At 45.7% G+C, this 17,500-nt stretch overlaps 1 protein-coding gene across 7 annotated transcripts in view; it reads left to right on the forward strand.

The window, feature by feature from the left end:
- The window catches only part of glsb (glutaminase b), a 49,679-nt gene that overhangs the window by 9,496 nt on the left and 22,683 nt on the right, over nt 1–17,500 (forward strand). For 5 of the 7 annotated variants that reach the window (XM_048239125.1, XM_048239126.1, XM_048239131.1 and 2 more), the window contains exons 2-7: nt 5,982–6,078; nt 7,258–7,379; nt 12,540–12,669; nt 12,846–12,925; nt 14,384–14,547; nt 15,806–15,864. In XM_048239125.1, coding sequence (XP_048095082.1) covers nt 5,982–6,078; nt 7,258–7,379; nt 12,540–12,669; nt 12,846–12,925; nt 14,384–14,547; nt 15,806–15,864 — 652 coding nt within the window. The remainder of the gene's footprint in view (nt 1–5,981; nt 6,079–7,257; nt 7,380–12,539; nt 12,670–12,845; nt 12,926–14,383; nt 14,548–15,805; nt 15,865–17,500) is intronic. The other 2 variants (XM_048239127.1, XM_048239128.1) reach the window with 1 other exon arrangement.

A 17,500-nucleotide genomic window follows, 5' to 3' on the forward strand; every position in this document is an offset into this window, starting at 1 on the left:
AGAAGCCAATTCTCTCAGTGCTGGCCAGCTGCCTGTGTGTTTATTAATGAGGATCTGTGTTACCCTGTCAGAGGCATGCAGGAGGCCTCTCTCAGCATAGGAGGGCACAGGTCCAGCCTGCCTCTGATAGGACTAAAGCCACACACGACAGCCACAGACCCCAGTGAGCACTGCATGCCAAGTATTTAAAGGAACTGTATGTAAGATTGTGGCCAAAACTGGTACTGCAATCACTTTCAAATTACTGTAGAGCGGTGTATCCCCTCCCTCCTGACTGGCAGAGCTGGCAACCGGATCTGAATGCCGAAACACTACTGACTTCGTGATTAGTAGATAGGTGGAGGGTGGCGCATCCGGCCAAAACACAACATGACAACATCAACATCAGTTGAGGGCTGCAACTTCACATTTTAAATGACAATATCCTGGCCGGACGACTGTTGTCAGTGATATAAGTATTTGAAATGAACATGATTTCTTAATGTCTAGTGACATATCAGGGCCATTTTATGATTAATTGAAATACATTTCTTACATATGGTTCCTTTAAAGTAACTGTAGCATGCTTGACCAGGGGGGCTGTAGCCATGCTGTGGTAATACAGATGAATACAGATTCCATTCTTGGCCTAAGTTAGGGGGCTTGTCTGTGCATGCCTGTCTGGCCATGCTGGCAATAGGTGTAGAGGATATGGTTTGCGACAAGGCAGCTGAAAGGGTCATCCCATGCCTCATGTCCTTGTGGGTCGCTGACCTGAAGCGTTGGCCAACTGTCCGTCAGCTGAGTGTGGCGTCACCAGAAGCGCGTCCAAACGGGCTGAGTCACCGCTGATATTGAGCAGAGGCCAGGCAGAATGGCCAGAGTGCAAGGTGGCACAAAAAAAGGCACAGCCAGGGCTCCCGCTGCCAAAGGGAGGATGCATACGTCACAATGTCATAACTTCCAGTCCACATCTAGCTCCAAGGCCAGTCTACATAGTGGAACATCTGAGCTATTTTCTGTTCTGACTAGTGTCCTTTCTACATCATCCTTCCTTCCGTCCTTTCTCTCCTCCTTTGCAGTAATAGATAGATAGATAGATATACTTTATTGATCCCTAGGGGAAATTCAAGGTCACAGTAGCATACAGACAACACACACACATTCAATAACAGCAGAAAAAGTAATTAAAAGTATATAATATAAAAAACACAACTAAGCAATAAGGACTGTAGAAGATAAAGAATATACTAAATATACAAAATACAAATTATACTAAATAAAACTTAATCAAAATCAATTCTAAAAAACAGTATCCACATAGTGGGTGAATAATCAATCAGGTGTGCTTGCAATGACTGAAGCAGGGACTGAAGCAGAGACATATTAGCAGCTATTAACTTAGTCATAAATGATCAGTGGTTGTGTAATGGAGGTTTATTTTGATATACACAATCTGGTTCCCCTACAAGTTTAGCATCCTGCAAAGATGCCATCCTGAGAGAAATGTGTCATTTGTGCACCCACTCAACCAAATACTGAAATGCTGAGTGGTTTGTGGGATAGATTTGTGTTAGTGTTAGTGTGTGAGTGTCCTCCCCAGTAGAGTGGTCCCCGAGGCCACTCCTGTGGTGGACGAAGCCCTGCTGTCCTCTGTCCTCCACCCCCCCGTTGACCAGGAGCGTGGCTGGCCGTAGGAGCTGGTCCATGTGTGAACGGGAAGGCTGTGTTTGGTTTGGCTAATCCCGCTGTGCGAGAGTGGGAGACGGGGGAGTGGGAGGGAGGATTCTGCCAGCATTCCTGGAATCCCACGCCGGGAGAGGCTAGACATTGGGTGAGACCGTCCACAGCCAGCCTAGATCTACAGACATGCAGAAATATACTGAGTTTGCATGGCTGCAGTTAAAACACAACACAAACATGTCATGTAGCTTAGGTACAAGTGTGCTCCACTGACTTCTGTTCCGATACACTCTTAGTGATTCTGTTCTAGATCTTGTTTCCTGATGCATTCTTAGTGATTCTGTTCTAGATCTTCTGTTCTGATGCACTCTTAGTGATTCTGTTCTAGATCTTCTGTTCCGATGCACTCTTAGTGATTCTGTTCTAGATCTTCTGTTCCGATGCACTCTTAGTGATTCTGTTCTACATCTTCTATTCCGATGCATTCTTAGTAGTGATTCTGTTCTAGATCTTCTGTCCTGATACATTCTTAGTGATTCTGTTCTAGATCTTCTGTCCTGATGCATTCTTAGTGATTCTGTTCTAGATCCAACTGTAGGGGTTATGTTTGGGGTGTTGCTGTAGGCCGTCTGAATGAATGTAAACCAAAGCAGTGTGTGTGTATGCCCCACTGACCGCAGGCTGACTGCTATATACTTGGACAGAGGAACAATGAACAGGAGATGAGAGAGAGAGAGAGAGAGAGAGAGAAAGAAAGAAAAGAGAGAGAGGAATGGGAGGTGAAGCCCACTATTGAGCCTTTGAGCTGCTGATAACAAGCTCACCACAGGTGTTTATCTGCCCACCATTTTCAATGGCAACCCCCTTTTCTCACATGCACACTCCCTCTGTCCTCTGTCCCCTTCTCTCTCAAAAACGTTCCTGGCCTTTCTCTCTCTCTCTCTCTCTCTCTCTCTTCCCCTCTATTTCTCTTTCTCTCTCTCTCTCTCTATCTATCTCTTTCTCTCTCTTCCTCTCTCCCTCCGGGCAGCCACATAAGTACTCCAGCTGTGTTGCTTCTCTATGTGTCTATCTCCCTCACTTCTCATTTTTTCTCACACACACACACACACACCACTCTCCGAGCAGTTTATCATTACACACACAATAAGAAAATGGCCTCCCTAAACTAACTCTGATGAGTGCACAGGGCCTTAGCAATGCTCAGCTCCCTCTCCCACTGTTGGTTTGGTTTACCCTTAAGGAGGGCCACTCTGTCTGTTACATCTGGATGACCACTCAGTTTATGCAGGTACAATTATCAGAGGTCAGACAATCTGTAGAAGTTGTGTGTTTTGCATTTGCATTGAATGCACAGATGCCCTTTTGCCTGCATATTCCTGTCTCTGTAGTGAAGGCGGTTTATGACTGCAGCCAGTGTTGTGTAAACTGATTTATGGAGCTTGCACTACAATTCTGCAATTGTGTGTGTGTGTGTGTGTGTGTGTGTGTGTGTGTGTGTTTGTAAATTGCTAGCATGTTCAGCCTATCTGAAAGGTTGCCAGTGTTGCCAATCTGAACACTGACAAAATACCTCAGCGGGTCACATGCCTCATGCCTGTCTGTTTATCCCTCCGTGTCAACTAAAGTGTTTGTTTGCTACCACGTCTGAATTAGCACATTTTACTCTCCATTTTATTAGCACTTGCTAATCACATAATGACCTTGTAGTGCATTGTTAATGAGGTTCAATTGATGCTGTTTGTGTTTGCCATGTGTTCACCTCACTCACCATTCTGTTCTGTGCATTTCTCCCCCTTTGACTCCTCACCATCCTGATTGCTTTCCTGTGTAAGTATTCATCTTCATCTTCATCTTCATGTTCACGGTATTGTTTGTTTGATTTGACGATCGCTTGCTCGCCCCCTGCTGTTTCCCTGTGCTAACTGCTTGTGCTGCCGTACCGCCACTGCACTGTTCCTGTCACTTCCTGTGCTTTGTTCAAACACTCCCTCGGAATGTGTCCCTTCCTGCCAGATTCCCCGCCACGCCACGCCACGCCACGCCTGTACACACACACACACACACACTGAAATACCTCTGATAACCCCTTTCATCAGATTTGGAGTGTGTGATTTGGTTGCCTATTGTGTGTGTGTGCGTGTGTGTGTGTGTGTGTGTGCATGTGTGTGTGTGTGTGTGTGTGTGTGTGTGTGTGTGTGTGTGTGTGTGTGTGAAACTCCCAGTTAGCCACTTTAGCCAGTCACATGCTCTTTCAGTACTTACAGGCATTTCAGTGGCCTGAGAGTTGAAGGATTATTGTAGAATGTTTGTGTTTTGATATTTAGATCATTGTGAGCTGTGAGCATTGTGTGTGAGAGAGAGAGAGAGCTCAGAGAAAAAAGGATAGACAGAGAGAAAGCGGCAGACCGAGACAACAAGAGAAGGACAGAGGGAGTGTACGCCACAGAGAGACTGATCAGACAGGGCAGGGCATCAGCTTAGGAAGCCCCATTATTAGGGTGGGAATGTTTAATTGTGCCTACTGCCACTCACGTGTGTGTGTGTGCGTGTGTGTGTTTGTTTGTTTGTGTTTGGATAAGTGTGTTTGTGACGCTCTTACTATCTTGCTCTTAATTTCTCTCTCTCTCTTTCCTACGTAATTCATAAGCAAACAATAGCAGTGAGAGAGTTTTTTTAATCTGTCTCGGACATGCCTCCAAGCCTCGCTTCCCTGTTAGATATCTTAAAAGGCAGCATTTTTTCCCCTTTCATACAGACCTTCTGTCTCCCTGTCTCTGTCTCTCTCTCTATCTCCCCCCTCTGTCTGTCTGTGTGCTGTATACATATATGGGTAGTGGGCGTTTTACCCCGTTTGGCATCGCTTACCCTGGTTGCTTACCCTGGCCTCTGCCCACTGTTTAATGTTGTAATAGAGGCCAGTGTATGTAACCTCCCGCATGGTTAGATAACCTGCTGGATTTAGCCCTCATGAGATTGTCCCTGCTTGCACAGTCACATACATACACACACACACACACACACACACATACACACACAGCGCATACATACACAGCACACACACAGAAATGTGCGCACGAACACCGCCATGAACCAATATTAAATCTTGTAGACACATTCCCAAACAAGACACACATGGACATATACAGTACTCTAGTCCAACCCCACATACCCAGTCCCAGATACAGTTTTGCACTCTGTGCAGCATAGAACAGCTTGTGCAGTGCCCCCAGTGTCACCTGGTGTCAGACAGAGCCGCACTAGCTGCCTTTAGAGGCACGTGTACTGTACAGTCAGGAGGGGAAGTGTCACAGGTCAGCTCTAAGACTCCACTGCTGCGGCCACACACAGTAATCCTGTTACAGGTGTCTGATTAAGGTGTCACTCGAGGCTTAGAGAAAGAAAAGTGCACTTGGCTTTGGGTGTTTGCTCTGCCCCTGAAAATGCTGCCTTTCAAGTTCAGGTGTACAATGCAGAACAGTCATGTACTGTTTCAGCGTTTGATTTGGAATGAGATACAGCAGTCATAATCTCATGAGTTTGAGATTCTCAGGAGGACAAACAAGCACATGAAAATGAGCCGAATGCAAACACATCACACACCAGCCTCTGTGCTTTGCCAGGTGTGCTATCCACTAACAATCAGAGAATCTCAAACTTACGAGGTACGAGGAATTTCCTACGAAAAAAGTCATTGTTTAACTGCTGTATCTCATTCCCAATCAAACGCAGAAACAGTACATCACTGTTATGCATTGTACATCTGAACTTGAAAGGCAAGGGGCAAAGTAAACACCCAAAGTCAAGTGCACTTCGGTACTCTATTCTAGCATATTCTTCCCTGATATATTTTAATGTAGCATATTCTACACGCACTGGTATATTCTACTGTGGCATATTCTACACGCACTGGTATATTCTACTGTGGCATATTCTACACGCCCTGGTATATTCTACTGTGGCACTGGGTCCGTGCCAGACTGCCAGACCAGGGCTGCATGTGTAGCTTCCTAACCTGCCTTACTTCCATTCCATTCTGCCTCTGTCTCCTCCCTCACATTCCAACCCTCTAATTTCATCCCTCAATCAACTCAGATCACCATGCTTCAACTGTAAAAGCAGTGAATGGGCACTATTTGATGCATAATATGATATATAAGACATAATAAATGAATATAATATAATACGTAAATTATCAATATCAGTGAGAGTGAGGCTAGGCTCATTTAGCTCCAGTCTCTGCCTGAATGCAACTTCTCTTGTAGTGACATGTTTAACTGAATGTTCTCTCTCTCTCTCTCTCTCTCTCTCTCTCTCAGGAGAAGGAAGGCAGGCATTTTGCCCAGCCTGGAGGATCTGCTTTTCTACACCATTGCTGAGGGCCAGGAGAAAATCCCAGCCCACAAATTCATCACGGTGTGTAGCAGCTCTCAACACCCCCTCTCTCTCTTTCTCTTCTCATCTTTCTTCTTCTTTCATCTCCTGTCTTCACTCTTTCACTTTGCTTCTTCATGCTATCTCTTTTTCTTTTCTTCTCCCCCTCTCTTGCTTGCCTCCTTGTTCTCAAACCAGCATACTCATTTTATGTCAAGCGTTTCCCCTTCATCTTTCTCCTTTTCACTCTCCCCCTATCTGTCTTTTCTCTCTCTCTTTCTCATGCCTTTTCATTCTCTCTCTCTCTATCTATCTCGGTCATCCACCCCACCTCCCCCTGGCCACCTCCCCCTGTTCTCGGTGGTTTTCACTGTAGCCCCTGTGTCTCCTGACAGACAGCTAAAGGTTGCGTCACATTGTGTCACGTGTGTGTGTGTGTGTGTGTGTGTGTGTGTGTGTGTGAGTGACGCAGCTGGGGGTGTGTGTGTGCATGTGTGCGCTTGTTTGCTTTGACACTGGCCCTGGCCCTTATCGTCTCTGTTGTGTCAGCCATGTTTTATTGCGCCTCGCTCTTATCAGCGGCCGGCTGGCCCACATACAGCCCGGCCGCCGAGCAGGACTGCCGCGCAGGTATCAGACCTCAGTTTCTAGAACATTCTTAGAAAAAATCTGATGCAGATTCAAGGCCAAAAGTGATGCGATGAAGTCGAACTGAGATATTTATCAGGAGGTGTTTGGGATAGTGCGATAGCCAGCTTCTTAGAAGTCATCAGGAGTTAATCCGTTTTGAACTTTTTTTGTCATGGGCAACTCCCTAGGAATATTCTCATCATGTCTACTTAAAGAATAGATTAAAAGACCTAAGGCTATTAGACAGACAGCTATCAAACTCTGGTCCCCTGCCCACTCAGGCCCCCCCTCTGATGACTGTCTCTTAGAATCGCCCATTAGCTTGCCCCTCATCATCAATTAAATATGTTAGAATACTTTGTAATGGGCACCCATCAAGCGCACATGTTTAGGTGTGCACTGTCCTATGGTATAGTTGTGTTTGCTGATAAAGGGGCCATTCGCTTCGGTTTCAGTCTGAATTACAGGAATGGGAGGAGGGGGGGCAGCACTGGTTTCGTTATTAGCCCCCAGTTTGAAGTGTAACTACCACACAGATGTCTTCAGTCACATAAATCTCACATGGTGCTCTTCCCCTCCGGCCCCGTCCAGGCACTGAAGGCTACTGGACTGCGGACTGGAGACCCCCGGCTCAAAGAATGTATGGACATGCTGAAGCTCACCCTCCAGTCCTCCTCAGACGGCGTCACGCTCGACAGACACCTGTTCAAGAAGTAAGCACTGAGGGGGGCTCTGTTGGGTTGAACGTGGCCCTTAAAAATGATTAACTCACAACAAGCACACATACTGAAACGGGGGATTGACTAGCACACACACACACACACACACACACACACACACAGACACAGACACAGACACACACACACACACACACACACACACACACACACACATACAGACACAGACAGACACACACACACACACACACACACACACACACACACACACACACACACACACACACACACACACACACACACCTGCTCTCACATTACAAGTCAGTCCTGCATATTTTGTTTGAGCATTTCGACATATCATTATGGATGTTAGAGTTCAATGGTGTGCAGACACACACACTCACACACACACACACACACACACACACACACACACACACTGGCTGACTGACACCACCATACAGAATTGTGCAGACACCAAATGTCCTTTCTAAAGAGCAGCATAATGATCTCACTCTGGATGGAGTGGGGATGTTTTTGCACCTCTGCTCTTTCCCCTCCACCGAAGTTTCCTCCGCTGGGTGAGTAGCACCCCACTCTCCACACACAGTTCATCCTCTGAGCTCCCGTGGTTGAGAAACGAGCCCTCTTCCTCTCCTCCATAGTCGTCCCGTCTCCTGAAGTGTTCGTTCCCCTGACGTTTGCTCCCACTCAGAGAGCTGTAGAGGCATGCAAACCATTAGCCGGAGGACATAACCGTACACTCGGTATAAAATACAGACCATGCCCTTGCCTCGACAGCCTCAATGATCATCAATAAACTTGATTGATGGCAAAGACTGCCATACAAAATTACTGCCATTTAGTATGTTGCTTGTAGGCATCGTTGGCCATTTTTTCAAACACGCTCTTATTCCACCTGCAACGGATGCCTCACTAGTTGACATTTCAACCTATTTAAAATCTTTAGTGCTTCACAGAAATATGTTCCCACATCTTGCCCTCACAGTAAGCATGAAAGATGTGCATAGCTTGCGGAATGAGGTGGCATATTGGTGTAGCCATGGCAACAGATTGGTGAGATTCTGTCATTGAGATTCTGTTGGTGAGATTCTATCTGTCATCGTGACTAGACTAGGAAGAGGGGTGGGTGAGTGTGAGCTGGGTGAAAGATAGAAGATACGCTGCACCTTGCGCCTCGCCTCTCCTCACACACATACCTCAGACATGCAGGTGCACACACACACACACACACACTTCTTCTATCTTTCACTAGGCTGAGTTATCAGTCTTGCGCCGGCCCGCTGGCAGACTGAAACCCTTCCAGTGAACCTCTCCAGGGGTACAGATGCTATTTATGAACACTCTCACACACACACACACACACACACACACACACACACACACACACACACACACACACAGCATACAAGCTGGCCTGTCATGTGTATCATAAACAGTCAGCTATACCAGCAACACATGGGGCAGTGGTAGTGTAGTGGCTGAATAGCTGGGCTAGCATGCAGTAGTGGTTCAAGGGTTCAAGTCCCGTCTTCCACCATTGTGCCCTTGACCGAGGCACTGACCGAGGCACTGACCGAGGCACTGACCGAGGCACTTAACCCCTAGTTGCCCTGTCGACATGGTCCTGCAATACCCCTAGTTGCCCTGTCTACATGGTCCTGCAATGTAATTTATATATTGAAGTCGCTTTTGGATAAAAGTGTCTAAATGTATAAAAATGTGAAAAAAAAAATATAAATACAAATGCAAAGGCAAACATGCACACACACACGCACCAAGACACACCCAACACACTCACACACACACCCCTACACACACGGCAGGGATGACAGCTATGATTAGTGGGAACCACTCTAGCTTATTTATAGGTGGTGTCCTCGGCAGGAGAAGTCATGCTCATTTAATCTAAGCCATGCCTGAGCATGGGCACGGCTATACGCTGCACCTTGCGCCTCGCCTCTCCTCACACACATACCTCAGACATGCAGGTGCACACACACACACACACACACACACTTCTTCTATCTTTCACTGCCTCACCGTTGTACAGGTCATCAAAACACTCATTCTCACACTCAAACCACCCAGCTGATCAAACTGGCCAGCGTCACTGTCCACTCATTTTACAGCCCCTCCAGCTCTGACTTATCCCCACTGCTTCTCCTCACACCTCCAGCTGCGCTCAGTTTATGGAGGCAGGGCTGTCCAGCCAGAAACTACCCCTCAGATCCTTGTTTGTGGCCAGTGTGTCGAGGTGTGGCAGAGGAGGAGGAGGAGTTGGAGGAGGAGGAAGTGGAGGTGGAGGAGGAGGGGGGGGTGGGGGGTGGGGAAGAGATGGATGATGCACCTCAGGTTTAACCTTGAGTGCGGAGGCGATGTCTCTAAGCATCACATGGACAGGCTACTAAACCGGGCATAGGCAACTGAAGCGCACTGTGCGCGGAGCGTAAGCAGCAACAATTAACTTCCGGTATAATCAACTGGCTACACCAGATGTGATAGCGGCACACAACTACACAACGATCACACCAGTCTTCCAAAACTATTTATACTCTGTGAGCAGAATGCTTTTACTCACTCAGTGTTGCCAAGCTGTGAGGGGCATTGGTGATGTGCGTATGTGCCAGTCTAACTGAGGGGTAGCCCAGCTGTGAGGGGCATTGGTGATGTGCGTATGTGCCAGTCTAACTGAGGGGTAGCCCAGCTGTGAGGGGCATTGGTGATGTGCGGATGTGCCAGTCTAACTGAGGGGTAGCCCAGCTTTGAGGGGCATTGGTGATGTGCGTATATGCCAGACTAACTGAGGTGAGTGTGGGATTAGGGCCAGGCCCAACCCGCATCCTGCCACCGTCATCGCTCTTCACCCATAATCCCTCTCTTCCTTTCCATGTTGATGCGCCTTAAAGGAAGACACATACCCAAACCTGATAAAAACACATCTGTTATGTTCATAGATCAGGTTTATAGGGTATTTTGTCATGTGTTTTTGTTGGTGATTTTATCATTTTTAAGATGTGATTAATCAATGCTATTATATATGCCTATTGTGCAGTGTTATGAGGAATTTATAGATGAGTAGCTGCCAGCCTTTTACTGTACAGCTACAACCTCCAACACCCAGTCATAGTGTCAAAGTAGATCACAGGGCCTTTTGGCAAGCTGAACTGGACTTTACAAGCGGAACTATTGGGATCAATAGTCATCCATCTCTAAGTGTTTCTCTGTGCAGAGGTGCGGGCCAGCCTGACTCCATGCTGCTGGGCTATTTTAAGATGAGCCCTCGGAGAGAGCAAGAGTGATTTACATACACACAAGTGCACACAGAGAGACTGACGGACACAGGTGCACACACACACACACACACACACACACACACACACACACACATGGGCGCTTACACATGTGCACACAGACACCTACTCATACACACACATACATACTGTATACACACACACACACACTCACACACCGCACACATGGGCGCTTACATATGTGCACACAGACACACAGACACCTACTCATACACATACACATACATACACACACACACACTCACACACCGCACACATAGGCACTTACACATGTGCACACAGACACCTACTCATACACACACATACATATACACACACACACACACATGGGCGCTTACACATGTGCACACAGACACACACACACATACACATACACACACACACACACACACACACACAGACACACAGACACCTACTCATACACATACACATACATACACACACACACTCACACACACCGCACACATAGGCACTTACACATGTGCACACAGACACCTACTCATACACACACATACATATACACACACACACCGCACACATGGGCGCTTACACATGTGCACACAGACACACATACACATACATACACACACACACACACACACACACACACACACACACACACACACACACACACACACACACACACACACACACACACACACACACACATAGCCATATCTGTCTGTGCTTCAGACAAGGTTTCATACTGTTTGGCTAACTGGGGTGATGAACTTCTCTAGAAGAGAAGTCCTTTTTAATGCAGTGTTTCCCCTGCTGTGGAGGGGTTACACCCCAGTAATATTCAGTCAATGGGTTACACGCCCTATTGATCTGCTCTCTCTCATTGCCTTAGTCGATAGAAGCACTGCCCACATTCATTTAAATTCACAGTTGGCACTCCATGGAACTTTTGGCTAATTGACTTCTTGTACATTGTTTGTTATTCGTCAATTGTAAGTCACTTAGTGCTCAACACATCTGCCAAATGGGAAAAAAAACCCTGCAAATGTTGGCATACCATTATACATGTACGTCTGTGTATACTCAGGAGTTCTGTGGTTGTGTTGTTGTGTGTTAGAGAGCTGTGTGTTTGAAGCACACCCCATTTTTCCACCTCTAGGCATAAAATGTAAATCAGTGCAGCAGAACCACAAAGCAGTGGAGGCAGTGAGAATTTGCTTGTTTCCAGGAGACTAGAGAGGATGGTGCAGATCAGTGGACTTTATGAGCTCCTCGCTATGCAAACTCACCCAGCATTCGCTTGGTGGACTTTATGAGCTCCTCGCTATGCTAACTCACCCAGCATTCGCTTGGTGGACTTTATGAGCTCCTCGCTATGCTAACTCACCCAGCATTCACTTGGTGGACTTCAGAATAACTTCAGGAAACAACAGCAACAGATCCATCCAAAAGGTTTTCTACTATTTGGCCTTTTTTTACCGGTTTAAAATGTGCTTCCTACAAGCAACACTATTCCACACTCCCCAGGAACACACTACACCACTATAAACCAGACCATAATAGCACAGCAGTTTATAAGTTGTTTAAATAGAAGTAAGACAGAGCAAAAGCAGAGTAGAATGTATAGCAGCATTCTGATTCAGATTAAAAAAAGTTTTATTGACCACAAAGCCTGTCACTGAAATAGGCAGTGCGTATATTACATCCCCATTTAGTCCAAATCATGCCACACCTGTGCTCAGTATACTCATATGAAACAGATATGTGTATGCACAGGGAGAGTGTGCTGTCTAGCAAGCTTGTTGTTAAGAAGTTTGTTAGCTTCTTATGTTAGCCTAGCTTCAGGTAAGCGCTAACATGGGGCTCTAACATGGTCTGTCCGATCTGTCCACTTCTGCAGATGTGTCCAGAGTAACATCGTGCTGCTCACGCAGGCCTTCCGCAAGAAGTTTGTCATCCCCGACTTCCAGTCCTTTACCTCCCACATTGACGAGCTGTACGAGAGTGCCAAAGACTTGACCGGAGGGCAGGTGAGTGCCATCCTCTCTCTCTCTCTCTCTCTCTCTCTCTCTCTGTCCCCATGTCCCAGTTTTTCATACAGCTTTCTTTTTTTGTTTAGTTCATAGCTTATTGTCTATCAATGTAAATTATAACATCTATATATAGTTGTAGTCTTTTAAGGTTGTGCTTGTGTGTCTCTCTTCAGGTTGCTGACTACATTCCCCAGCTTGCCAAATTCAGTCCCGACCTGTGGGCTGTGTCTTTATGCACAGTGGATGGACAAAGGTAGGCTTAGAAGAACACTTTGTGTGCATTCTTGGCATCCTGTGAGGGGGGGGGTTGTGGCATTGTAGATTTGTAGCCTATACAAATCACTGCATGTGTGGAAAACATCCATCTCTAATCAAATCCATGTCCAGGAGCTTAATTTGGTCATTATCAAGTAGAAAAATATTGATCTCTATTGATGGCAGATTTTCCGAGTAGATAATCATGGCAAACATCCTGTAATCTTTATTGTAAGTTGCTGTACAGTACATGTTGTCACTGCTTGTAGGACTCAGAACAGAACTTCTGAAGTCATGTGTGTACACACACATGTGGTGTTTACTGTGTCCCATGCTTAATATCGCTCTGGAGTACTGAGGGCCTACTGATAAAGCACTTGAGTATCTTATCGTTAAGATAAACCCTTTTTTTTTGACCCTCTGGAAATATACCAAGCATGCCTGTATTTGGGACATTTATTTGTGCCTTGGACTTTGGCCAATGGCAGTTGTGTTTGATTGCGTTGCATGAGTAAACCTCACCCATATACTGTATTAACCTAATGGCGTGTCAGTGTGGAAAATAACAGCTCACACCTCCGCTCCTGTGATAAGAGGATTATAAAGTTTCACAAACGGATGCTCTCCACTAATCAGTATTTTCTATCATGTTGTTACCATTTCTAAAATAATAAAGATCATTTCAGCGCTGCAGCGCTGGCTAGTTTAGTTTCTGTTTGATGCATCCTATTGATTAATTATCAGAGAATACTGCCTGGAAGTCCATTTCCTTTACGATTGGAACTTTTTGTTTCCGTTTAAGCAATACACCCTGTTGATCAAGTATTGGGATTATTGGGAGTGTTTGCACATTTTGTAATGGGAGCTTTCTGTAACTGAGGTGTCATTGCCATGCCTGTGACGTGGCAAGCACTGACTGATTATCTGGTAGCCTTATCACTGCATGTTCAGTGTGTTTCGAGAAGCGTCTGCTTTCTTGTAAGTACTCTACCCTTTCCCAGTATGTGGAGATTGGGGTCACTGGAACTGTGATGGATCGTGACAGGTTGTCCGGTCTTCAGGCGGAGAGCTTTATCTGCCACAACTCTCTCACTATCTTGACTGCATAGCCCAGACAGACATGGCATGGCATTAATGATAACCCACTCACCCACTGCAGTGACTTGTGCCTCCCTGTCCTGCTGATATCAGTCTGAGGATTTCTCTCTGCATCATTTCCAGTTCCTGTTAGAGCATTTCCATGTGAAATGTAATTCCATGTTTTCTATGTCACCATGCACATAGATAGGAAATGTGTGAAGCTATTTGTTTAGTGTTTAATGTGGATTTGATTTTCTGCAGCAGACTTGATCATTCAGTGAAGAATGAAATTGTCTGTGATATCAGTCAGGGTGTGATCTGTTGTTAGTGTCTCAGAGCTCTGACGTGTTTTATTGTTTTTCGTGTTTGTACACAGGCACACTGTGGGCGACACGAAGGTCCCGTTCTGTCTGCAGTCGTGCGTGAAGCCTCTGAAGTACGCCATCGCTGTGCACGACCACGGCACAGAGTACGTGCACCGCTTCATCGGCAAGGAGCCCAGCGGCCTGCGCTTCAACAAGCTCTTCCTGGATGAGGATGGTGAGGGGATACACACACACACACACACACACACACACACACACACACAAAATGTTTTCATTTTGAAGCTTTGTGAAACTCGGAACAGACTTAACCCTATATGGGTAATATAATAAATGCAGTGTTGTTACTACAGCCTATGAATTAGAGGGACCAAAAGTAAGCACATCTTAGCTCACAGTAAAAATAGATAGCTACTCATCTTTTCCCCCGGGGGTTATTAACTGTTAATGCATTTGTTATTTGTGCCTGTGAATGAATGAGTGGATCTCCGTTATGATGACGCTTGTAGCACTGCCGTGTGGGTTGGAATCATAAAGTAGGGTGGGTGAAGGGATAAGGAGGCGTTTGTGTGTGTGTGTGTGTTTGTGTGTGCGCGTGTTGTTAGGCATGACAGATTCACACACACGTTCCTAATTTGCCATACACTCTCATTGCTTTTGTGGGAATGAATGAGGGAAGAGAACGTGTATGCGCCCAGAGTGAGTCATCCTTGACTCCCCTCCGCAGTAGTGATCTCAATCTCAATCTCGTGAGCAGCAGCCCAGCAGCAGTGTTGGGACGTGTACACACACACACACACACACACACACACACACACACACACACACTCACTCCCGCTACTGAGAGAAGACACACACAGCGTGCGTTCTGTCATCTTCTGCATGATATGAATTTATGACCTAAATCTGGAATCAATCTAATTACTTTGTGGGGAATTAATGAGCTGGGTCCCCTGTGACTGCCTGACGTGGTCTGTCTGAGACTCATCCACCTTGGCCCTAATTGTCAGACCTTTTCCTGCCACCATGACTCACTCTGTTGTGTAGTCACGGCAACCAAATGATGCTTAAGGCCCTGTGTATACCAATCACGTTTTTTGAGCTGACAGGACAGCGCCCTCAACCTCATTTTTAGAGCGCTTCGTCAAGTGTTTATTGTTGCTAGGTTATGCAAGTTTTGATTGGTTGTCGAGAGAGAAGTAACATTGACGAGGCCAGCGCTGTAATATAGCCACCGTTGGCGCAAAAAACACGATTGGTGGACACAGGCCCTAAATGATTGGGAAGGACATTTCAGAGCATTTCAATCTTGCATTTCAGTAGTGAGATGTGCAGTATGTTTGTTTGTATATTATATGTTTTGTTTGGTAAATACAGTGTACTGTACTATGTACAGGCATTGATGTAACAGATATGCAATTTGAAGTGTTGTGATGAAGCAAATATTTGAAAGATTTTATTCTCCTTTATTTCAGATAAACCCCATAATCCGATGGTCAATGCTGGTGCAATAGTGTGCACATCCCTGATAAAGGTAAGCCAACCTTTCCATAAATCCGCACAATTTCTGTTTTTAGTTTCCCATATTACAGTGTGCTTACAATTACCCTAACAGAACCTCCCCCTGTACTTGTTGAATTAGTGCAAATAGAACAAATAGTCATTATTCCTCTCAGTATTCCCACTTCTCACTAAGTAAATGGGAATGTGGTGGTTCAGTGATACCTGCTCAGCATGGGACCTGTTTGTGGAGTGAGAAGGGTCATGTGTACCTGATTATCTTGCTGTAGCAGTTCACGGCACCTACCCCCAGAGCGTGGTGGAGGCAGGCTCCTGGGGGTGTGCTGGGGTAACAGAAACCTGGTGACTCAGCCTACCACTGCAGTGCTGGGTCTCACTAAACAGAACAGAAGCCCGCTGAGTGCATCCAAGAGCATCAGAGAACATTATTTCATTTCTTGGGGGAAAAAAATATGCAGGATATTCTGGATATTGTAATAGCTTCTGGTGGCCAATGGACTCTGACAGCCATATCCCTTCTTAACATGTAGCGTTTGTTTACTTCCATAATGAATAATGGTCATTTAAAGAGGCGTCTTTGACCTCTAGTCGAACGTTTGAATGTTGTTTGAATGTTGAAATGCACTTGTCTTTATGACCTCAGTATGTATATTAATATCTAAACCTCTGTTAAACATAACCTCTAGCTATTGATGTGAAACATATTACAATAATTGTATGTAATATATACAGTACATATATTTGAAGTCTGGCTGGGATTGACCCTTGGTGCACGTTGTAGGTTCTCCGTTGAAGACTAAGGCTGTGAGGGGGATGACGTATGTTACTCTCATCTCTTCCTGTCAGATGAATTTCTCTCTGATAGTGTGTTCATCATGGCTGTATGCCGTCTAACGTTTTGACTACTAGTCACGTTTTGACTACCCCCGCATCCAGCCTGCCCCATCCCCTCCCCTCCCCCCAACCCCTTCGCATTCGTACTTAACTGGAGTGTCTCATCTAGTGCTGCTCTAGCACTGTGGGATCATCAATGTCTGTCTGATGGCTCTCTCTTTATCTCTCTCTCTCTCTCTCTCTCTCTCTCTCTCTCTCTCTCTTTCTCTCTCTCTCTCTTTCTCTCTCTCCCTCCCTCTCTGTCTTTGAGACAAATGAATTTTTTGGGGGTGAAATTCATTTACCAGTACTCACTCCAGATATCCTATTGTCACCACTACATCCCTGGCTATGTAATGGGGTAGGGATTAATCTCTTAGTGCAGTACACACACACACACACACACACACACAAACTGACTCACAGTAGCCTATGTGTGACTTCACACTCACAGAAATAGATTGTGCTTACAGTGATTCTCCATTGATCGTGCCAATACAATGTAGCCTACCTCAGTCAGTGTTTGAAAAGGCCTCACAGCATGTGCTTGTGTGATACACATGTGTAGATGCACCCCTCCCCACACACACACACACACACACACACACACACAGACATCTGTTGTAATCTTAGTTATTGTCAGAATAGTTGTAATTATAAAATTTGTAATTATCCTATGAACCAGATAACAAAAAAATCCAAACACATCTCTAAACTGTTTTGAAGAGCTTTACACACACTAATAGGGAAATAAGCCCTACCTCTACTGGTTATTG

The sequence above is a fragment of the Alosa alosa genome, chromosome 3, assembly GCF_017589495.1.
Source record: "Alosa alosa isolate M-15738 ecotype Scorff River chromosome 3, AALO_Geno_1.1, whole genome shotgun sequence".
NCBI classification, from domain to species: Eukaryota; Metazoa; Chordata; class Actinopteri; order Clupeiformes; family Clupeidae; genus Alosa; species Alosa alosa.